The 26,440-nt window shown below is 26.1% G+C and overlaps 1 protein-coding gene across 1 annotated transcript; it reads left to right on the forward strand.

Moving 5' to 3' along the window:
* The first annotated feature begins 119 nt into the window (after positions 1-119).
* On the forward strand, positions 120-24,779 carry LOC112686806. The gene is made up of 5 exons (XM_025559250.1): positions 120-531; positions 11,294-11,345; positions 19,701-19,836; positions 19,903-20,056; positions 24,593-24,779. The coding sequence occupies exons 1-5, from the start codon at positions 220-222 to the stop codon at positions 24,689-24,691; spliced, it is 753 nt and encodes a 250-aa protein (XP_025415035.1). The 5' UTR covers positions 120-219; the 3' UTR covers positions 24,692-24,779.
* The last annotated feature ends 1,661 nt before the right edge of the window (positions 24,780-26,440 follow it).

Consider the following 26,440-nt stretch of genomic DNA (forward strand, 5'->3'; position numbering starts at 1 on the left):
TATAAGTGTGGTACGGCGGGTATACCCCATTGTGCGTTACGATGTACCGTGATTGCGATACAACGGGATCAAGGGCCGGGCGATGGTCACACTGTTGAAGTCGAACGAACCGTCGTCACCACCGCTGCCGTGGCGCGCGCAGGGATCATCGCCGTCATCGCAGTAGCGGCCGCTGCTGTCCCTGTGACTCATTGGCCATTGGTGCCGGTTACGCGCGCGATGTGTGACCGGTTGGCCGCTCTGGACGGGCTCGTGCCGCCCGCTGTGGTGGCCAGGTCAACACCGTCGTCTCCGAATGCGTATCGTGCCGTCATTCAACAACAACAGCTCGAGAAGACCGCGTCCGTGCCGGACCTGCAGAAGAGCCACGTCGACGGAGATGAACGTGCCGCGGGAGAAGTGTCCACGACCACGGAACACCGTGCCGCTCCGGCGTCTGCGTGTGTCGACTCCAAGTCGGACGGATGTCTGATGGAAGCTGGTCGAGCACCCGTCACCAGTCTGAGTGGTACCTTTCTCACACCATCTAAGGTAAGCATTTCGTATGCAGTACACTTTTACCGTGTCCCCGAATTTCCAATAATGGGCATAGAATGATAAAAATAACAATATATTTTAATTTTTAACGGATTATGGGCATGAAGCGACAAACATAATGAGGATGAGACTTCAAGGATCAGGGTCTTCAAATTAGATTTAGCTCATAACCGTACACGGAAGTAAATATTTTTTAAAGTTATAAGACTTAAATAAATCTGAGAGTGGTATTTCTGTCATAGACTGGAACCTATAGGTTTTTTCGGTTCTGGTTTCGGTCTTGGTTGTTCAATTAATTTTTTAAGGGTTCATGTCTCGGTTTTTTAAAATACTAAGTGTTCTTGAACCGGTTAATTTCGGTTAATTCTGATTATTAGAGATTTATTAAAAAATAATATGAAATTATTTATTCTTGTTTACTTGTTTCATTTCATGAAAATAGAAGGTATTATGTATAGTTAAAAAAAAATAATTATAAATGTATTAAATATATAATTTATATCAGCCTATTATACTTCTATGAGTTAGGTTAATTTATTTTATTCCAACTCATATTAAGAATTTGTAAAATATTTTATAATATTGTAAAATATTATGATTTGATGAAATAAATATCTTTAATTTAAAATTTTATTTTAATTAGGAATCAAAGTTAATACTGGCTACTGTTGTTGCTACAAATTTTTTATAAACATTAGTTATATTTAATATTTAATTGACAAGATAGATGATATACTTATTGTAAATTGTAATATATTAATAAACATACAAAAATAATAATAATACAAATTTACTTATTATATGCATTACACTATTACAGTTTATAACACAAAATAATAAAAACATAAAAAGATTTGACTTTAATTTTTCTGAACCAACAAATGAACAAACAAATAGTCATTACAATAGTTTTACTAGTCTAAACAACTGACCTAAATTAACCTTTCTGTAATTAAGGTTACGGTTACGGTTTTTCATTTTTGGAAATAAAGGTTCTGGTTTCAGTTACGGTTCCTAAATTTTAAAGATTAACCGGTTCTAGTACCGGTTCTTTTCGGTTACGGTTCTGGTCCCTGATTGCTGTGTTGGTATTTTTACCAGTAACCAATAACCATCGATCTCGAAAAATGATTTTGAGTGAAAAAGGTCAAAGACGTAACTTAATGTTTATAAGGATAATAGAAGATCTAATTTTTTTAAATTTAAAAATTGAGTAATTTCCTAAATCTGGATTGACCTTAAAAACATTATTAAATTACCTAAAAAAGATGCAAATATGACATAAAAATTACAAAAAAAACGTTCTTAAAAAAATTACCTAAAAAATTATAAATATTTGTTTTAAATTAATAAAAATACATTTTTTTTAAATATTTTACTCTATTTTACTGTACAATTCTATATGGCATCCAAATTTGGGGACCAGCCAAACCTTCAAACATTTGCCTTACTCAGTCATTTCAAACTATAACACTTGGTACCATCATTGGTGCTTCCTGGTATATAACAAATCAAGCTTTACATAACGACTTACAGATTGAAACGGTAAATTTACTTTCAAAACTTTCAAAACGCCATTATAAATCCTACTACATAGAACTACCAATGAATATTACCCCATTAATTCAAAAAATGTCTACAAATCTTATCCTTGACCAACCTCCACGCAGACTGAAAAGAAACTGCAAACGTGACCTATTACTTTGACAAAATAAATATTTTTAATTTTTTTCCTTGATTTGATGGTCGCAAACTGATGGATAATTTCTGACCAATCAGTCTGTTTTAAAAGATCATCTTCTATATTTAATATTGAAAGTGATGACATACAATCATATAAGAAAAATTATAATTATGTATTTTCTATTTTTTGTTGATCCTCAGAAATTTGGTGCCTTATCAAACATCATAAAATTAGCCCCCGAGGCAATTGCCCCCTCCCTGCCCCTCCCCCCCGTTAAACGCAGATCTGCATATAACTCATGTTATATCAGTTTTTATATTCAAATTATGTCATTTAATTTATGACACACCTAGTTTTTAAATCTTGGTGGTGTTTTTTTGGACGCACCAAACTATAGTTTAAATTTATTATTTAACAACTGAAATATTTTGTCAAAACTAAATTCCTAATCTGCTCTTGTGAATCTAGTAATATTTCGACAATCGTTTTTAGGTAGGTTTAAATTGGCTAAGTGAACAGACAACAACCGTCTTAACCTACATAATAGGCATGTCAAACTCAAAGTATCAATTTGGCCAAGTATATTTAATAGTTTAATACGCATGTAAACATTTAACAAAAAAAAAAAAAAATTGTATACACATTTTTCAATTTTTTTTTTGTGGATACATAGAAAACCATCAATTAAACGTACCTATTCTATTACAGTTCATTAGAAGATAAACATAATAATGTACACCAAATATTATCTAACAATCTAAGATAGTTGTGACATGACATTAATATTTTAGAATTTTTTTTTAATATTCATTTTTTATTTTGTCCATTAATATTGGTAGTCGCTGACTATAATTTAATAAGCCGTGTGCTCTGTAGCATATTTAATTTTTATAGGCCTTTATGGAGGTAATCGATTGTGGATTTGGTTATAATTTACTTTAGGAACCAAATTAATTACTTTCGAATACATTTGAGGTTCATGATGAATTATTTAATACTTTGTATAGTAGACTTAGTCATAAGTTATACAAATACGAAATACTTCTAAATTACTCTTATTATATCAAACACTCATTGAAATAATTTTTAAAACAGTTAATTTCTTACATTATAGACCTTGATATTGGAACAATACATTTATAACATTATAAAAAAATCTTAGAAAAATGGTTTTCATTAATCTGTTCGTCATTTATGTTCATATTAACCGTTTTTTAAGATTTGTATGTAAATATTTATTCCAGTATTTTCATGTCCAACATAACAAGAAATGGTAACGATAATTAATTTTATCTAACAGGAAATGTCAGTAGTTATATTTTGTTTACATATAAATATCAACTTATACTATCTAAACCAGTGTTCCACTTTATTAAATAAACAATGAAATTGGTTAAGATAAATTTGTGTTAATATATATGTAAACATTTCTTTTTTTACGACCGCATGTTTATAATATTAGTCTTTCTTGCGAATAGAATTTTATTATCTTAAAATTTAATCACTGGTTATCCATTGACATTTTTTAATGATGATTTCTGTTTAGTATGCGTTTGTGACTACAATTTTAAAATTTAAAATAGAAATTTCAGTATTCTATTGAATACTATTACATAGCTTAAATTAAATTATAAATAATTACATTGAAACTAAATTGAAACCCTTTAACTACTAGGATATCATTATTAGATTAGTTGCTGCCCTGATTAAGATAAAGAACGCGATGAAATATGTTACTACATTTAACAAATTGCATTATTTCAAATAAACATGGCTTAAATTATTTTCTAGCATTAGTAAATTTATATTTTCACTTATCAATCATAAAAGTATACTGAAATATGACCACTAATGATAATTCGATTTCTAATGTGAAATTAATAACATGACTAATGTTTACTTTAGAACTACAAAAGCATTTTTTTACTGATTTGTTCAATAATTAATTTTAAAATATCTATATTTACTACGCAAATTAAGATGGTATTATTTTAATGTTTAGTTGTAAATATAATAATCAACACTAGAATAATATTAATAGCTTATACTTGTTAAACCATATGTGAATAAATTTAGTTTAAAAATAATGGGGAAAGAAGGCAGAAACGTAAATTAGTTGGAATAATGGGGAGGCGGCAAAACAAAAGTATTCAATACCTACCTATAAAAAAAAAGTTGGCTCGTAATATACAATTACATAATATAAGTGTATAGATGTATGTTTATTATTAGGGCTTGGAAGTTCCATTTTACATTTTTTTTTTGGAACTTTTTAAACGATGCTCTCCTAGTCACAAATAAGTTTCATTAGCATGTGAATCCGAATAATTAATTTTTATTTTGCATTTTTTTTTTTTTTTATATAATGTATTTTAAGTCATCAACTTCCGATTTACTATAGATTTATCAAAGCTTACTTATAATTCAAAAATCAAAATCATTGCATTGTATAATTAGAGCGTATTTGATGTTATCAAAAGTAAATGAACGACGATTATCTTATACTTGGAAAACTTGTCTCCACGTCCACTGAAGTGATTGGATACTCAGACGAGCGCTAACTGATGTTTTAATTTTCACCATTTCGAAAATATTACGAAAAAAATAATAAAATTTAGATATAATAGATATTAATCACTATAACGACGCGATGACTATAATCGACGGATACAATCAGAAACTAATCGAATATTAGGAAAAAACAATAAAATGTAGGTATAATAATATTTACCACAGCACAACTATGAATGTAATCGGCGAGATTAAATCGGACAAGTCTTAAGTTATCAGCATAATGGTCGACAAGAAACGATAACTAGTGAACAAGTGTGAGATCGGTAAAAATGAATAAAAATGTCAAAAAATTACTAAAAGTAATGAACACTAAACATGGAAAAAAAAAATGAAAAATGAAAAAATAAAAGCTATGTTGCTTTTAAAAATGTATAATTAAAAATAAAATAATTTTTAAAATAGCGATTCTCAAACTTTTACGACCACAGAACTTTTAGGAAATAGTTTGTTTTATGGAATCCCTATGTCTTCAACTCTAACAGTCCAACTTAACTTAAATTTTTAAATTATTTATATTAAAACTAATATTCCAAAAAGTATTTTAAAGGTAGTTCATGATTATTGTTTATTACAATTACTACTCTTAATACTCACATACATCTTGAGGGATCCTTTGTTTCTGCTGGACATACTTTGGTAAAATAAAATGTACAAATATATACGCTAGGATAAAAAATAATTATTAACTGATTGGTCATTTTATAATAACATATTGACATTATTTTATATTCTGAATCAAACGATTACCCAATACATTCTTTTTTGAGTATCTACCATCAGGTAACAGGCATGTTTTATTATTTTAATAATTAGTTGAAGGATCTTAGTATCATCAATTAAATTTACTCGTGTTAATATTAAAATGTAACGAAACACTATTGTTAACACCATTATCTATAATTTATAATTATAAACAAATATTTTAAATTTCATACATTGCAGATTTGCATAAATATTTACCAGACAAATAACCTAAAATGAATAAAATGTATTGGAAGCCTACAAGTTTTCAACTAAGTAACTAAGTAATATCAAGTAAAAATATGAAAATATATCAAGAAATGTAATTTTGTAAATAACAAATATTACATAACTATTTTTTGTCTCCCAGGGTTATGATTTCGGTAATTTATTAAATGTTCCGAAAAAATAACTTTTGCCTGAACCTTTTAGTATTCAGCATTATCCAAAACCTATGAATCAGTGGCGTTTATAGGAATTGTTTTCACTATGCCTTATTTTTTTATGAACAAATAATTTTCTAAAAATAGCATATTACCACTAGCTCGGTATAATTCATTATCACTTTATCAGCTATTTATTATAAAATTACGAACCAGAACTTAGTCGTTAGATAATAATATTTTTTTTTAGGCTTTAAATCATGAATCATGATTCATGATTATTTATGATGTATAAGAGTTGAAAACAGTACTCGAAAATCTAAAATTTTTTCACCTGAAAATTGACTATGGGGCCATGGCCTAGATGCCCTCTCCTATATACGTATAAATATCCTTGCTGGGAACCCAACACATGATAAACATCAAGAGATCGTGTTTCATTTAAAAGCATATGATTAAATAAATACTCGATTCTCGTGCATGTGTTATGCACACATCATCCGAACAAAAATTAACTTATTCGAAAATATACGAAGTCATGTGCACACTAATTGTTTACGTTAAAAACGTCAAAAGTAGACTTATCTCTCGAACTTAGTTATTGTGTTTAATCATTAAATCATTTGTTCAAAATTGTTCACGTCCGACGTGCGTTTTATATATATATATATTATAACTGCGTGGGAACTCGGCAAAAAAAAAGGGATGACACACATAACGTATAAGATATCGGTGGAATCCGTTGGTCTCGGGGGTGGGTGGTTTCCTGGGCGCCGCCGACCCTTTCAAGGTCGCCCCCACCGACAGTTCTCCCACCGCCCAGCCGACTGTGCGCAACCCGCCGCCACCGCACGAATATCACACAGTTTCCTGCAAACGAACGGCAGATGGCACAGTGATCGTTCAGGTTCCGTGTGCGCTTTACGTTCGCCATTCGAGCTCGTCATCATTTCTCTCCGAATGTACGAATAGCTGTGCGATCGCGATCCAGAACAGAATAATTTCTCCAGGTTAATGTTTCCGCGGCGTTCTTCGCCGACCCTTGACAAGCGTTGCCCGCCCGAAACAACCGATTGAAGTTTAAACCCTAACGACGCATAGTACCCAGTGGATTTTTACTTTTACGAACAAAAGCGCCGTGTAAACCGGTTTTCCACTCTTGGGAACATTTTTTTTTTTCGAAACAATTAAATTCTTCGACGACGCTCGCCACGATCGGGGCGCAGGTGTAATCGCTATAGATTCTCGTAAGTATACACGTCTATGGTTTACAGTAAATAATAATACGATATAGAATTATAATAGCATAATACGTAACGGTGTTCTTGGTCCATTCGACGGTGCATAATGTATTTGGCTCGGTCGTATTGAAAAATATTACGCACGTCAGTCGGTATAAACGGTATTAATCCTATTAATATTGTTAAATACCTGTTCGGCTGATCATAGTTTTTTGTAATGGCAAAACATCGTTATCGCTAAAACAATATCTTTACCGTCCGTTTAACCTTGTCGGTGTCTGAACTTAAACAAAAACCAGAAAACATCTGAACTATACGGAAAACCCGTATTTGGTATGACCAATAGAGCATAGAAGGAATAAACATCGAAGTTGAAATTACATTTATTTTCAATCTAAATTCCGTATTAATGATCATTAAATGGAAACCACTCGTATCACGTACGTGCGAGTGTTTTGTTGCCCATGTTTTCAATATTTCATTATCATTAGGGTCCAACAATTCAAAAACAATGTTGTTTTAAACTAGAACCATGTCTGGTTTCCGGAATTTTTTAAATATTATCTTGTTGGAGATTGTATACGTAAAGTTCGTGCTAAATTGTATGTGTCTCGATCATTATGTCATCAAGCTTATTATCTATCCACAAACTTTATCATTCTTGAGAGGCGTGCGTCATATCTATGCGTTTTCGTTTAATTTTAATAATGACTCATTTATAAAATTATTTCCTATTACACCGCAACCTTTTCGCTTTCGACCTTTTAGAAAATTCGGTCATTTCACAACACTAAATTATTGCCGACGCAGTTCTGTGCCCTTTGCAGCTTTACCATACGAGACGATTTTGTAATTATTATTCAGTAAATTATACAGCGATAACCTTTTTTTAATTGTTCGACAATAATTATCAATTACGGCCACTCAAGTTACCTATTGTATATACATATTTTATTTTTTTTTCTACTGACAGCTGTAAATCGTAACAGATTATTTTACACTTCAACCACGTAAGTGTTAATGTCGTACCGGTAAATCGTATTATAACTTATAAATCCACCTCGTTGAAATTTATATGCAAGAAAAATTAGCTATTAAATGTCAATAGAAGCTTGTTTGTTTTTGTACGATTCGAGTAATATTCATTTATGTTGAAAACATGTGGGTGTGACTCGATAGTGCACGGACGACCTTGAAAACCTTTAAAATTGCATAATAATTATGAGAAACGCATTTCAGGATGTATTTATGGTAGGTACTTATCTATATTTTATTCTCCAATGGTATATTCCCCCATATTCCCGCATGGTCGTACTAATATGCATTCCGATTCGATACTATATATCAATGTTGACAAATTTAAATGCTATGATTTTGAACAATAACATTGGATATTTATTTAATTTGTTTTGTTTGTAACTTGGTTTTTTTGTATTGATAACTTTATTTTTGGTTTTCCACTCAATACCAACAGCAATGGTAAGTTTTTGACCGATAAAAGTATTGTTAATGGATTAAAGTGTATATTATTTGCTTTCAATATTTTATTGTTCTATTCATTTAACGTTGTGTTTATTTCCTTAAAAAATTAAAGGGTTATACAATTATTCATAGGATTTCAATTTATTTAAGGTTTTTTTGTACATTTTAATAGAATTTATCCTATTATAATAAATAATTATTATGGTACATTACGAAAAGTAAAAGTATTGGAAAATAATGAAATTTTAACATAATTACTATTCCAATAATTTTTTTCAAAATTTATAGTTGGATTTAAATATTATCATCAATAGATTAATATAATTGATTTAAATATAGTTTTAATGTATAACGTTTTAAAATTGTATCATATTGTTAATAATATGAATTTAGTTAACATATTTTAAACATTATTAAACACTATTGAATATTGCAACAATTACTCTTGTAATTTTTAAACCATTTGTAAATTATTCAGGTTATGTAATGTTTCTTGTACGTAACGTGCAGGAAAAACAAGTGTCGCTTGAAAACATTTTAATAATAAATAATTTAAGAAGATTGTATTGCATATTTATTATCTAATCTTCGTGAATAGTAATTCGCATAATTTATTTATTTATATATGGTATGAGTGTATAATAATTATAATATCCTGTTTTTATCCCCTTCTGCATTACTGTTACTTTTGTTACTAAACTATCACTACGGGCAACGGATATTATGATTTTTTACCCTTCATCATATGTGATTTTGTTTGGATCAAACGACACAAAAAAAACTTTCAATCTGTTATGAAACGGGTTTTAGACAATATTAAGTGTTAAAAATGCTGCATGTAAATATGGACCCCACTACTTAATTCGTTTTTTATTATTCAATCGCTTCCTCTTACTGGTATAACGTTTAACGTAAAAAGTGGATTGACCGGTACAATCAAATAACATTTCAACTACTAACTTTCAAATTTTTAAATTTATATTTTCTTTTATAATTTGTTAATAAATAATAACTATCACTTAAGTTACATTAACGGTACACCTAAAAATATAATGATGTATTAATATTATTATATTATATACTTAAAATTAGTTAAATATATTTTTCTTAATGTAGAAAATATTTATTTTAAATATTATAATTTCATTTTAAGTTCAATTTTATTTTAAAAATATGTAAATATTATACCATTGATTATATATATATATATTTAATCAATGATTACACAAAATAAAGAAATTATCCTACTATATTTTTCTATATTTTAATACGTTTACCATTAAAAATACTTTTAAAAAACCGTACTTCCAGCAAAATAATATACTAAATACTAAATTTTTAAGGCTAGAAAAATGAATTATTATACATTATAAATCTAAGATAAGAAATTAAATGATAGTTTCGTACTATATGGTAAGAATACTTATATCGTAACTTTTATTCATGTAAATTTGGCAGATATCGAAATGATTAATTAGCTATTGTAGTCTTGGTATTGATATTATTACCAAGAATTATAAAACAAAAATGATATTGTATTTTCAGTAATTTGTTTCATATATTATAATTATTTATTTATTCAAAATAATAATTTAAAATTTAAAAAAATCTCTACACCTACAATGTTGAAAGTATTAGCCAGCATAGTAAACTTAATAAGAATTTTAGTTTATAATTGTCATCAAGTTTATTATAGACAAAGTACGAAAAATAAATATCTAAATAAAAATAATAATTTTGTTGAAAATTTTTGTTATTTTATATTATGTATTTATTTTAAACAATTTATATTTACATTATACAATTTATAGTTCAGTCTTATTTAAAGAAATCATTAAATTTCTATTTTTATATGTAAACAATTTTGTTGTAATATATCATTTATATAAGATATTATTTTGTATACGATTGATATAAAATTGTTATTAATACTTTGTTTTTTAAGTATCTATTAATGCTAGAAACGTTTTTCATTGCGTGTTTTTTACGTGCAGTGCCACTGTTGAAATCGTGTATTTTACCGTCGACATTATAGGTACAGGACTGATCCATATTTTATAAAAATGCATAGTTTGTAAATTACTTATGTATACATGAATATAATATAACATATATTACATGTATATAAAAATTTACAAGATTAATTTATTGTAAAGACTATAGTAGTAAATCAAACTGTTATTAAACTTGTTTTATTTTGTCATCAACGAATAATTTATAACCACAAATACACTAAACTATAATTAGTATATTATATTTTATATAAATCTAATTTATTTTAATTTTAATTGGTAATATATTACATCCAAGTCCAATTATATATTAATTAATTAATAATTATTAACTATTTTCATTTGTCAAATTGTATAAATGTATGACCAATGTATGACTATAGTTTTACTATAGATTACACATTTGCACGTCTCGAAAAGGCATACATTTCTTAAGTGAATACAAATAAAACTAAATTACTTACGATATCAGATCATCTTATTAATTAAATATATATGGTTACTACTCAAACATTAACTTGAAATATTGCTGTTTATTTTAACTAATAGAACAAATTTAACACAACTAGGGTATACATCATTTTATTCATAATCGCATACATAGTTCTTAAATTATTTTATTTTATTTGTATTTTTCAGACTGATAACAAGGGCCTCGATGGGCAAAAACATCAACTCAGTAAATTAAACGGTAAGATGAAATAAAATATTAAAATAATAAGTGATTTATGTCATATTTTTTTGATACTTTTGTTGAATATGATTTTAAAGAAGTGATTATTATTATTTATACATATCATTTGATTACACTATTAAATTATAAGAAATATCAATTTTAGTTTGAATTATGAATGTAACTAACTATGTATTCTAGTTCAGTATCTAATAAATTGCTATTGACTAGTAAAGTCAAATCATTAATGAATGGTTTATCGATACCTATTTAGTGTCTTAGACTGTATGGTATTTATAATGCATTGCGAGAAGTGGTTAAAAGTCTCCGTAGATCACACGCCTAACGTATAGTGATTTAGTAATTTAAATATATTATAATACATAAATAGAATTTATCTATGAGTAATAAGGATTTAGAAATCATATCTGGTTTCGTTGTGAATTTTTCAAAATTTAACCAAATTTGATAAAATTTTGTGTAGTTAAAAAATGATAATTGTCAATTTTTATAGAATTTGATGCAAATAAAATTAAATATTTCTAAATGTTGACGTCGGGTAGAACTCACGACGAGTTCAAATTATCACATCACTTGATCGATCAGTACATTAGAAATATAATAGTATAAAGTACTCATGTGTATAACATGACATTACTCACATAACTTTTAATAACCTTAATAAATAATTAAATTAAACCTTAAATAATTAGTAAATAAATAAAAAAATTGAATTTTAATGAGATGTAGAATAAAGGAATATATTTAATAATATATTATATAGTAAGTTGAGAAATGTATTTCAATAAATAAATATTTTTATTATTAATTACAGTAATAATAATTATAAAGAATTACCAAATTTTATATTGAAAATATTTTTTCTTTTATTATTCAAAGAACGCAAAGTACATTTAATGTTACATTTCAAATTTCGATTATGATATAATAAATAATTATATTTGATGATCGGAAACTACTATGAATAAAAATGTGTGTTTACCGGATAATATTTTTATCGATAAGTATTTAATTATTTAAGTATTTGATTCTGTTATTTTAATAGCAGAAATTATCAAACTTATATTTAAATTGCTATGTATTAACTACTAACGATTAACTACTTCCTACTATATAATGGTTAGTTCATTAAATTACATGGTTAGAAACGTATATAGCTTAAAAATGTATATTGTATATTTAAATGCACGTATTATATTTACTTATATATAAGTACATACATGGATATGTTCTAATCATTTCAGGTATATAATAGTAAATATAATAAATATATTAATAAATAAAATAATAAATATTAATATGTAATACAGCTTTAGCAAATATTTATTATAAATAATTAATAACACTATAATAATAAGACATATATTATTTATATCATATTACTTTTTATTTTTTTATATAATTATTTTCCTAATTTTTTTTCCATCGTTCTTTCTGTTCACAATATTTTAAACAAAATATAGATGACAAATCATTTTAATTTTTAAGATTTATAATATATGAATTATAATAACTGTAAATCTCTATTGTTAATATAAAAATTGATAAGTGTTCTATATTAAATTAATAACACGTAATTATGAAATATTTATTATTTTCGAACAAAAACATAGATAATATTTGTCGAATGCCGTAGAAAAATTCCTTATAGAAAATCTCAACTATCATTTTATCAAAACATTTTAAGACAAAGTTTAAATATTGTGCTATGTGATTGGTTCAGAACTATCGTGATACAACGCGTAAGACTTTCCACGTGCCATCTACGTAGTGTGTGTACAACCGGGTTGCTGTGCAAAAAATTATAATGCACATGCATTTATTTTTTCATTTACCAGGGTTACTTACGAGTTTCTCGTGCCTTTTACTCACTAACACCATTAGAGTCGTTTTATTCATTAACAATACTATAATATTATGGTTCATTATAGTATGTCAATCGATTTAGTTTCCATTTTCTCTGTATATAATTCATTGGTAAATCGTAAATGTATGAAAACACCGTGCATTTGTTATACCGATTTATTCTTGTTGCCTCCATTATGGAATCATATTTTTTTTTACACACACATACGGATACGCGTGATAATAATAGACACGCCGAATAATAAAATAATACACTGTATAATGTAAACAAGTTTATCTTTGACACTCGGACGGCGTATTGTAGGTCACTCGGACGATCGTGACCGACTTGTGTGTCGTCCGGCTGCGCATCAACGCCATCGAACGTTGTTTTTATATAAAAGATACCGCTTCTGCTGGTCACAACCGCAACCGCTGTGTGCGCATATTATCGTAGAGCCATCGCAAATTTAATATGATCAACACGTGAGAATCGCACGTACACAATTACACACGTTTGAAACAATGACCGAGACGAATGTTGTTAGAATTTATTAGGTTGATGAGGTATTAGGTATTCGTGAGAAAACCGTGATTGATACGTTATTAATTGGGTTTAAAAAGAACGGGTTTTTTGACCTTAAGCTCAACGACGACTCTTAGGTTATTTCAAGGCCAGGGGATGTGTCGGTTATAGAATTGATTTTATTTATTTTCAGAAATGCATATATATCAATAAACAAAATTTTCTTTCTATAACTTAATCCATTACTTTTTACATGCTTGCGCATTATCGTGCACATTTTCCATCAGAATTCTCGCTAGTGAGAAATAAATAGAATGAACCATAAAAACTGAACTAGATATAACACTTGGTTATCTTTGATTTATTTTGACAAGGTATGTCAGGGTAGAACGAATTACATTTTTTTTTAGATAATATATATATTTTTCTATGGTTTCACATTTCATACCAGTAATTATACTCGTTTACTTACCTAATTTTAAGTAGTGATTTAAAAACAACCATATGCAAAACAAATCGTATGTGTGTTGTTTTCAATTAAAATATATCAACGTAATAATCGATAATAATGCATCATAATTGACTAGAACTATTATTTTTATATTTTTAACTTTGACGTATTCTAAGACCCGTTATTGGTTATTGGTTATTGGTTATTGGTATCATGTAGGCAGTTAGTTGACAAGCTCGGTTGTAATATTTATATTATTATTTATTAATAGGGGCGGATCTAAAATTTAATTTAGAGAGAGCTAATAGGAATATTTATGAGTGAAATATAAACTACTATAAAGACTTGACTGTAATTTGAGCAGTTTAAAAACTTAAGGGGAGGCGATCATCTCGTGATTCCCTTCTTCCTAAATCCACCTCTGATTTTTAGGTACTTTTATGTATGTTTATAATTACTTAATTGCTAGATTAACTTAATGGATATGTTTAACGCGTAATTCTTTAAACATGTGAACATTGTAAAAACGTTGAAAGAGTACAAGTATAAAAATATTATTTATATCTATAATATTAAATATGATGGTTTATTTTAAAAAAATAAACATTTTACTGAATTATTGTTTTACTAATTAGTCTCTACTTATTGCGATAAACTTATTTATAATTTTGTGGAAATAATTGAAATTTTTTTTTGTACGTTGTTGTTCACTTGCTTAAAAAAAATCGATTAGTAAAATTTAATAAGATGTATAGGTATTACCATTTATTGTAGATATTATATTAGTATATAATATATATATATATATTAATATTTATATTTTTATTTAGTCATATTATATTAGAATGAACTTTTTTTATAAATTTCTTAACACTGTAGGTAATTTAAATGTCATCTTAACTCTTGAACTCAATCAAATCAAACTGTAGTGTACAATTAATTTCTTTATTGTCTCATGAAATAATACAGTTATGTTGAATTTTAAAAGAAATTTCTATGAAAATTGACAGTATAAATTAAAATTAAATCTATAAATAATAAGAATTGATTATTCATTACTGTTATGTACGATGACTAGTGTTACTACAAATATTTATACATGCCTAATTAAGGTTTCTACTCAAGTATTATAAAATTATTTATTTGAGAGGGGTCTAAGGAGCGGTCGCATGTTTTAAAACCGTTATTATTTCATCGTTTTTTGTATTGCTTTCTGTCTGTAAAAAATTCAAATATGTACTATCATATATATCATGAACCGGAAATATTTTAGTATACATGTGTAAATTGAAGGTAAGAACTCTCTTTCATTTTAACGTATAGTGCATTATAAAAAAACACACGGCTATCAAGTCTCAATATGTCATACTTCCATATACCAACCAAATAGCAACAAGTAGTGCACGATAAAAGGTGTCATATAGTTATGGTTCATAAAATATCTTCAGAACGATTTAAATGTGTTTGTGCCACTTAAGCCATAATGGTTAAAAAGAGAAAATATGTTAAATTATTATCAAAAAATAATATAAAAATATCTTTTGAAAACATTATTGGTTATTGGTATCATGTAAGTAGTAAGTTGGTAAACTTGGTTGTAATATTGTATATTATTATTTATTAGTAGGTACTTTTTTAAGTATGTTTATAATTACTTAATTGCTAGATTTACGTAATGGATGTAGTTAATACGTAATTTTTTAAATATGTAAACATTATAAAATCATAAAAATAGTTATTTAAATAATAATGAATTATGACTATACTCGTATATTTTACAAAAAAAAAAAAAACATTTTACTGACTTGTTTTGCTTATTTAACTATTTACTTATAATTTAAAATATGTTAAGTATTATTAACTTATAACTATGCATAATTTAATTATTTTATTATTATTATTATTATTATTATTATTATTATAACTTAGAACTTTTAATCCCTTTAGCAATGTTCAAGTTGAAAATAAAATAAAAAACTAACGGTTTCTAATTTTCATTTATTTAGTGTATACAATGATGATATAATACAGAATTATAATAAAACTTCTTAAAAATTCCTTGTTACAAATAAAAAAATCACTAACTTTTTATTTCTGAATATGCAATAAATTGACAAAAAATGTAACGTTTCTATACTCAACATGAAGAAGTTAATCAATTTGTATGTACGTCCTAATTATACTGTTTATTATTGAAGATCGAATTTAAATGTCGCTATCAATAAAGAAGTATATAGAATTAATTTGTTTTATTTCATCTAGTTTATAATTTATTAATGATTTTATAAAAACGTTCAAGCTAATGGTTTATTGAACATAATCCAAATTTAAATAAATTATAATAATAATAAATATGTATAAATATGTAAACATAAATATGATGTCAACCGTTATATTAATATCTCTCTACAATAGTAATTTAATAATAATAAAAAAAAAAAATACCTACAATATAATTATATTTGCAATTCCCGTTTTCTATTTTCTTTAGTTGCGTGTGTGTTGAATTTATTATTTCCGTGTATATAAATGCTAATTAAAATTCATATTTTGAATGACCTTTATTTTTGTCTATGCTCTAGCCCGCTAGATTTTAATTTTCTAAAATTTGTCCCTCTAGTAACTTTGAGTTACCCATCACTAGTCTATAATATTACATAATAAGTTATAAAAAATATTAAAAAGTATACGGTGCATATCGCGCTGGTATATTTTTAAATAAATAACATTAAACGTTACAAAAAAAAATTTTTTTTTATGTATATGAATTTATTATTTATAATTGTATTGAATATTATAGATTTATCAGTATCTAAGCATACATAATCTTTAAAGCATTTTTATTAATCCAACGTTTTGTTCACATGATCTATGATTTAATTTATAAAGTTCATGTCTCACGGACTCTTGATAAACAATAATCCAAATTATATTTAATTTTTTTATTTTCGTTAGCTATGAACTGTGTTTGTACTATTTTATAATAATTGTTATAAATTTTTAACCTTTTATAGGTTTAAACCTTTCTATAGGTATATATAATCTATATTCTATATTCGATATATTGAAATATACTATTATTATTTGTCTAGAAAAAACATGCTTTGGGTTTATAAAAATAATATTTTTTTCTTATGAATTTGATAATATTTTCAATGAAAATATTAATTGACTAATTACATTTTTTAAATCAACGGTTATAATTTATGCATTTTTGAACATTATCTAAAAAAATTATTTCTATACCTATTATAATATATTAAATATTGATTATCATGGGATAATTTTTAACATTATATTTTTTATTATAATTTTGCAATATTGCTACTTGATAATTACATAAATTATTATTAATTTATGTAATAAAATATAAATAAACGAGCGTAACACGTTTCCACCAAAATTAGACCTTTCCCTTTTCAACCAATACCCGTTTCCACCAAATGAGATAGAATACCTATACTTTTTATGAGTTTTTAGCATTGATGTAAAATATATTTAAATATACACATAGTATAATCAATGTATATTGTACATTTATTGTATTTCATTGTGTGTTAAACCGTAATCGTACTTATATATGTACTTTTATGTCAATTAACCATGATAATATGTAAATAATCAAATACTTTATGAACAAATGAAAATATGGCAGTTCAAATTGTGCATTACAATTGTATGTGTGTTAAAATAAAACGTAAATTTTAAAATTTATAATTCTATGATAGCTTAAGTTATCGAAAGTAAACGTGGAAACAAAACACTAGTACTAAATAACTTTAAATTTTTTATTGGATCAGTTAACAAATATCAACTAATTTTATTTATAGTTACAATTTACATAACTAAGGTATCGTATACTATAATATATCATTTTTTTCACATATTTATATCTAACCATTTTTTTTAAATAAAATTTAACAGTTTTCAACATATGTTGTATATATTAGATAATGCCTATAGATTTTTATTTAAGCGTAGTATATAATTGTTTTGGTAAAAAGGTGGTCAATATCTCATTTGGTGGAAATGGGCATTGCCCAAATAAACAATAAAATAAATAAATACAAAATAAACAAATAAATAAACTTAAATACATCATTAAGTTATAGGAATTTTTTTTTTTAATAATGAGTATTCATTGTATTTTCGTATTGTTCAACTACGAAACATGTCAATTTTACCTGAAGAGTATTGCAAAGTTAGTTTAGACAAAGGATCATATGCTACTGTCAGCCGTTTTAAAAGATTTTCATCATTTTCATAATTTATAATATATTTAAAAAATTTAAATTAAAAAGGAACAAGCATTTCAAATGACAAGTGGGTTTTAATAAGTGTAGTTAAAAATGTGGGGGCTCTTGTACCCATGTTCCGCCTAATATTTAATTTTTAATAATTGAAATAATTCATAATACTCACATTATAACAAGTCATTACACCTGTATGGCCCGAATCCAGACAGTCGTATTTTATCCCAAATATAAGTATCCCGATTGCGTCCAGACACACATTGGTTCACAAAATGTTTAATATTTATTTTAAAAGTATAATTACAAGATTGCAGTAACAAATAGTAAAATAGTAAAATAATACATTTTTTACAATATAAAAAGATATGAAATACAATTATGTCATTAAATAGTCAATAAAAGTCGAATATTAAAATAATAAATTGTCTACAATAAAAAAATATATGAAATACAATTACACCAGCGACACAATCCTTCGTAATCATCAATAACTTTTCGGTATTATTAATGCTGTTGTGCTGAGAGAAATCAATTTTAATAGAAATTAAACAATTAAACATTATCATTGCACCAACGATTTGGGCTTAGATTGTGCACGGAAGTAAATTATCTGTTGTAGGTTATACAATGGGTTTATTTTTCGTAGAAAAAATAGTACTAAATAACTAAAAGAATGTCATGCATCTTATCATTTAGTTAGGTTAAAATATTAATTTGCTATCATTTAAAAATACTATTAATGATTTTTGCCTCAAGATTTCTAAATGTGCTCTTCTTTAACTTCAATATGTATTAAAATCAATAAATTACCAATTTATATTTTCTGTTAAAAAAGAATACTATTGACAAATAAGTACGTTATCTTATATGAATGGTATTTCGATATTTTTCTATGTAAAAATAAAATAACAATTTTAATATTCATCAGAAATAGTGTTTTTGTATATATTTTATCATGATTATCTTTAATTCAGTCATTTTAAAAAATTAAATTGTGAACAATTTTTGTTAGTATGTTTTTTTAGCTATTATTACTACATTTTTTTTTTTTTTTATAAATGTCTACATAATTTATTACTCATAATTTATAAGTTCTAAGCGAAATTATTTATGTAGAATATCTATGTAGATAATTTCTGTGTATGTTATGTCTATATTTTAAATATTAAAGTTTTTCATATTACGTTAATTAAATACGTTGTAATACTATCAAATCTAAATACAGTTTGCTTTGTTTTATTTATTAATAATGGTCATAACAATGTTGTATTATTTAGATATGACAATGGCAACTGACTGCACGAGAGATATGCACCAGGATGGACTAATCCTACCACGGAAGCCGGTCAACCCATGCCTGACCTCTGCAGATCATCAAAACCTTCATCGAGAACTATTATTTAACCAAAAAATGTACTAATCTATTTAAATACTGATAGCAGCTTATACTTTTATTGGTATTTTTTCTTTTCATTTTAGTGGGAAGAATGTTTTGGGTCAAAAATCAGAATTGCAAAAGGCATTGGAAAAACACAAGCGAACACAAACTCAAAAAGAAATTGAACAACAAAAGAACTCGTGTCGTACACCGTTTGAACGGATTATCGAAGAAAGAGCTAAAAAAATTGAAACGGTATTAACTACTTATATATCTATAAAATATATGTATTTTAATATTATTACTAAACAAAATTCTGTGTATTAAAGTTCTACTACTATGTACATAATATTATTTAAATGTCCAAGTATAAAATTTATAATTATTTCAACACATAGATTATACATAAACGATATGATAAATAATTATATAAAAACTATAGTTTAATAATACATAACTCTGTAAACATATCCCATAATTCATACTTAAATTTAAAATGAAGTAGCAAAACCTACATACTTAGTTCATTAAACGTTTCTGAGTATATTTAGTTACGATTATATAATACAAATAATATATTTTAATATTTTACTAAGACATAACTTAACTTGTACCATTATGTAATTTCACTAAATTTATTATATTATATCTTATTATTAATATTGACAGTTATAAATTCGATAACAGGACTGCTATCAATTTTATTATTATACATACCTCTTTATTTATAAGTATCTTATTTCAACACTTAAAATGTTAAGCAGCGCACGCATATTAAATGTTACATATTATGCTATGATAATAGATTAAAATGACTTTTAAAAACTCGATAATAAATTAGAATAGAACTTTTTATAGTCTAAACATTAAGAACGTTTTTTAAGTTGGCAATGGAAAATTAGCGATGTCATTTTTGTGTTCATTGGTGCTGAACAAAGAAAAAATGGAAATATAGAAAAGAAGGAGGGAGTAGGGGAGAGATAGTGAGAGGGGGAGGGAGAAAAAAAGTATAAAAGATGACATGTTGCTTTATCGCCTTATCGGGAAAATAGTAAACCGCTTGATTTTCCAATTTTTTCGATACAAAAAAAAGTGACGATCGTTGTATGGCAAATAACGCTGTAAAATAGATCCATTAAAAAGTTGTAGAGGAAGAAAATAAGAGAGGAGACTAAAATAATATTTAACTGTTATAGGTATGCCAAATTGCATGAATCTTTTATATATGTAATTACTTGAACCACGTGCACTGCTTTGAGAAATTCGATATACATCAGTAAACATCGAGGCTTAACCGCAATACAGTCCCTATTTTTCATAAAAATTCGTACTACACATTTTTTTAATATACAATGATATGATACAAAGCTCCTCTCTACCCCCTTCCATATGATTATAATTTTTAGTAATAGTTTTTTTTTTAATCGAATTGCACATTATAATTAGTTAAACTAAAAACCAATCTGATATTATTTTTTAAACTGGAAATATACTTTTGTCTGGTATAAATCTGAAACTGTTTACAAATTATTTATTTTAATGTGGGATTTATAACTTAAAATATAATAGATATATTTAAGTCCTCATCTGCTATCATTTCCCGAAAAACACCTTCATAATAGTCTTATTTATTAGTATTTAAGTAGGTACACACATCTCGAATTCCGTAATGCACACTTGCAGTTTCGGACTACACACTTTGTGTCGGGATTCACTAAAAAGTAGAGACTGCCGCAATATCTTTATATATAACAGTGTTATATTATACAGCTATAAAAGTTATAAAAATATACTTAAACTTGTGATGTACAATTTTAATTGTTCAAGATGGTCAAGATTTTTTACGAGAATATAATGTAAACACATAGTATCATGGTGGTTATATAACGCGCATAATGTTTGTTGTGGCTTAAAGCGTAACATCATAGCCTTTTGTAATAATCGTAAAGTTGTGTAACCAATCTGCAGTAATAAACAAATAAACAAATCTTTTTGTAATCATTAAAAGATTATTATGAAATATTCCCATTTTATGACAATTTATAAGCTCTAATGGTTAGGTCAAAAACTATTATATTATATTATTACATTTAATTAATGGGTGTAAAAATTATTTTATATTAACAAGTATATTGTATGATTTATATGTTAATACTATCGAATTAAAAACATTTACTTTAAAAAGAAATTTTATGCTGAACCAATGTTTATTGACATATGGTGATATTTCTTCTTACGAAATATAAGTTACTCGTTAATACTCAAAACATAACTTAAAAAGCAGTGACGGGTCTAAAAAAATGACCCGGTCAGACATTAAAAATTAGGGACCATGCCTCCATTTAATTATAATATCTTATATAAAATGTTAAACAGGATTGGGCGAGAGAAGTATTCTACCCCTTCCCTCCAAAAAAATTAATTATTGACATAATACTTCAAGCTCTAACTCATAAAACAAATTGCTTCAATTACTTTAAAAACTTAAATATTGAATACCAATAAATATAATACAATTAGTTATGCATTCAAATTATGAATCAAATTTTATTTAAATTCTATTGAATCCTACATAAAATTACCACGAAGTCTAAAATTAACTAAAAATTATTTTTCTTTTACAATATCATCCATATACCTACAAAAATTAAATTATAAAATGTTATTAATAATTTTTTTAATTTAATTTATGTTACAACTCGTATAAAAATCGAAAATTATTAATATTGAAAAACGTAAATAAAAAATAAAATACCTATTTATATGTTTAATACATTTATATAACATTTTCTGGCTTTTTTTTCTGAAAAAAATTTGTTGGTAGATTGTAAATCTATCAATTCTGCTGTATCTCTTTCTATGTAAAACATTGCATAATCATTAAAACGGTTTTCACTCAATGTTGATCCACGGTAATCTTTAATTTTTTTTCAATGAACTCATTGATCTCTCAGTAATGGCATACTAATAGGCAACGTAAGAAATATTCTACATAGAAGTTGCATTTCTTTTATGTTATCTTCTAATTTCAAATCGGTTATAAATTTCAAGTACGTGTAAACATTATGTTTGTCATTCTCATGGTATTAAAGTCATGGTACGCTGTCAATAAAATAACAGTCAATGAATGTTCTTATATCAAGTTTTAGATCAGTTGAAAAACATTTATACTTGGAAATTAGATTTTTTGTATGTAAATCTAATTCATCATTAGTAATATCTTTAAGTTTATATGGTTGAAGGAAATCAAACCGTTTATGAAGATACGTAAAATTTGTAGTTCTTATTTCCAACTTTTTTATAATATTATCACAAGCCTGAAAACAACCTAATCTATGTTATTCACAAACAGAATGTTCGATATTTCTTGCTACTTCACCGACCATACTCTTTACCTTTCGAATACGGGTATCTGGAAATTCTTTGTCAAGTAAACCCAATTTTTCCCAGTTTTTTTGACTCGAATTATTAAATCAATATAGTATTTTTCGGATCGCATTAATTTTAGTTTTTTTTTAAGCACATTCTATAGATTTTGAAGCTAAAAACATATCAATATCAATATTTGTGCTGCATTTATAATTTTCAGTCCATCATTTAACCATAGTAAGTTTAAATAAAATTGCCAATCCATTAAATTTATTAATGATTGTGATGATAAAATATCCTCCCTGGACGCTTGGTGTTCTGAATTTATTATATCCAAAAAATGCTATAGATGCATTTGCATTATTTTCAGCAGCGTGAACCAGTACATGATTTAATTGGTGTGCTGCACAGTGTACGTATGGTGCATATATTTCTTCTTCTAAAAATTCATTCAGTTTCGCTTGTAATCAACCATGTTTTCCTGACGTAACATTAGCACCATCAAATCCTTGACCAACCATAAATAATTTGTTTAAACCAATGATTTTAAAAAGCATTTTTATCATAAAATTACAAATACTTTCAGCATTGCCTTTATTCTTGATATAAATTCCGATAAAACTTTCTTTAATTACAATATTTTGTTTAAATTTTGGATCTATTTGTATGTATCTCAATATAATTCCCGTTTGTTTTAAATAAGCAACATCAGTTGTTGAATCTTCCAACAACGTAAAAAATTAAGCTTCTTTACATTGCTTGATAATTAGAGATTTAGTTTCAAAAAGTTCATTCATAATCGTTTTACTTAAATATTTAATTTTACTGTATGAGTTCAAATATGAGCTAAGAGTTGAATTGTGTCTAATTATTAAATCAATAATATTTAATTAAATTCCATGATTACCAAGAATTCCAATATTTTCACAATGGCCTCTGAGAGATAAGCCAGATGCACATAAAGTACGTACAGTATCGAATAATATAGTTAATATTTTTTTTTCGTCATCGATTTAATTCGACAAAAAACTTTTAAAGTTTTTTAGTTTTTTAAAATTAAATGTTGCTATAAAACTACTTTACTACTAACCAGTTTTAGTATTTTTAGCTCACTACTATAATATCATGATATTCTATATTATATAATAAATTTTAATAACATGGTTTATTGTAGCACAACTATTTTAATACCTATTTATTTATTTATTAAATCTAGTGTTAACCCTATTATTTTTGCCAAGAGGGCCCACAAGGCCGGGACCCGGTGGGACATGTTTAGGTTGCCCAGGTGTTAGATCCGCCACTGCTAAAAAGATAATTAATTTCGTTAACACAAATCCAACTTTGTTATAAATTATATAATTAAAAAAAAACAATAATGATCATTTGTCCCATCTTATATAATATTTTATTTTGTTGTAGCAAATGGAAAAAAATGACGTAAAAGAAAAAGACGAGGATAAACCGGAATTCCTACAGGTCCACGCTAAACTGCGAGCCAAAATGGGCAAAACAGACTGATGTTAATCACTGCGAAAAAATGAAAATATATATAAATCCCATTGATACGGGAACAATAGATTATTATTAAATAAAGTGTTCATTAAATATGTACATTCTATTTTTTTGATTATATATTATTGAAAATTCTATTGTTTGTATAAGTGTAAATGTTTAATAATGTAGGCTTATTGATTTGTAATTATATAATTTAATTTTCATTAGAGGTGTATAGAAACATAAATATGTACAAAATATTTTGATTATTATTAATTATTATCATTATTATTTTTTAATTATTATTATTATTATTATTATTATTATTATTATTATTATTGTATTTTCTTTCTTTTAGAACAATTTATGAGTATGTTTATTTACTTTTCTGGAAAATTTATTTACCCCTGAATTGTACAATGCCAAAATTAGTCAATTTTTGAATTTAAAAAAAAATTAGGTTACAGGGGATATTGTTTAAAAAAAAAAAAGTTAACAACAATAACTTGATGTTAATTTCAACCTCATGTCTTGACTAAATAAAAATAATTTAAAATTATTATTTATACTTGTATTAAACTTAAATTACATTTGTATCATTACCAAAAGTTATACGAACAATTTAAGGCATCATATTAACAGTAGTAAAAATAATCGGTTGGATATAAATGGAGACAAGAAACTAGGTACCGTTTTTACTTAATAATCATAAATTGTATTTTTTTTATAAAACTTATTTAGGAAAAATAACTGAAAACAGAATAATATATAAAAAATATCTAAACTTCATAAAGATTGAAGAAGAGTTATATCAAATGTTTAGGTGCTATTTACTATTATATTTGATATACATACAACGGACATAGACATGCGTAGACCTATATTTCAGGAGGTGCCTACAATACTTTCAGGCTCTATTTTAACAAAACTTTTAGAAATATTTAATAAATTATAATATATTAATAATTAAATAAATGTAATTTTTATTTTTTATTTAATACTGTGGTATATTTGTCCTGATGAATATTTTCTTCTTGAATAGCTTCAATTGTATTAACAATTTATACTTTTCTAGTCAGTTGCTATAATAATATTATAATAAATTTTTGCACGAAAATTTAGAATATTTAGTTTTATTTTTCTATTACGATACGTCTTTTATTTTTTACCAAATATTTTGAAATTAGTTATATTTAATTTGAGTAACATCAGTTCAAATATGGGCCCCTTACTATTAGACTAAAATTATAGGGTCCCATTTACAACATTTCAGAGGCTTTGAACGCACACCTAAGACGACATGTAGTAATATTGGTAGTCAGTGATTGTAATTCATAATTTGTGTAGCATAACTAAACTACTTGATAACTATCATACACTATTATTGTTATTTAAGTTTATTTAGGAATAAAATAATTGTAAATAACAGTAATAAACAATAAGTCTTACCTACAAAATTAACAAAAATAAGTAGATACACCTTTAAAGTTTAAAAACAAATATTACAAGTTTCAATTGTACTAGTGGTGTATTTATTTAACTATTAATGGTTGCATTTCACTGAATATTAATTAACCGACTTCATGCTCTATAAATTGGCTTTAGGTACATTCAATATTAAATATAAATTCAATATAACAAATATTAAAGAAAACATAAAACTTATGTTGGTTATCAATTGGTGATTTTGTTTTTATACCTATAACAGGGCCGGATTAAGCACGGAACCTAGGGACCTAGGTTCCAGGCCCTAAAATATTTAAGGCCCCTAAG

Source organism: Sipha flava, unplaced genomic scaffold, assembly GCF_003268045.1.
Source record: "Sipha flava isolate LNK unplaced genomic scaffold, YSA_version1 324_pilon_pilon, whole genome shotgun sequence".
NCBI lineage: Eukaryota > Metazoa > Arthropoda > Insecta > Hemiptera > Aphididae > Sipha > Sipha flava.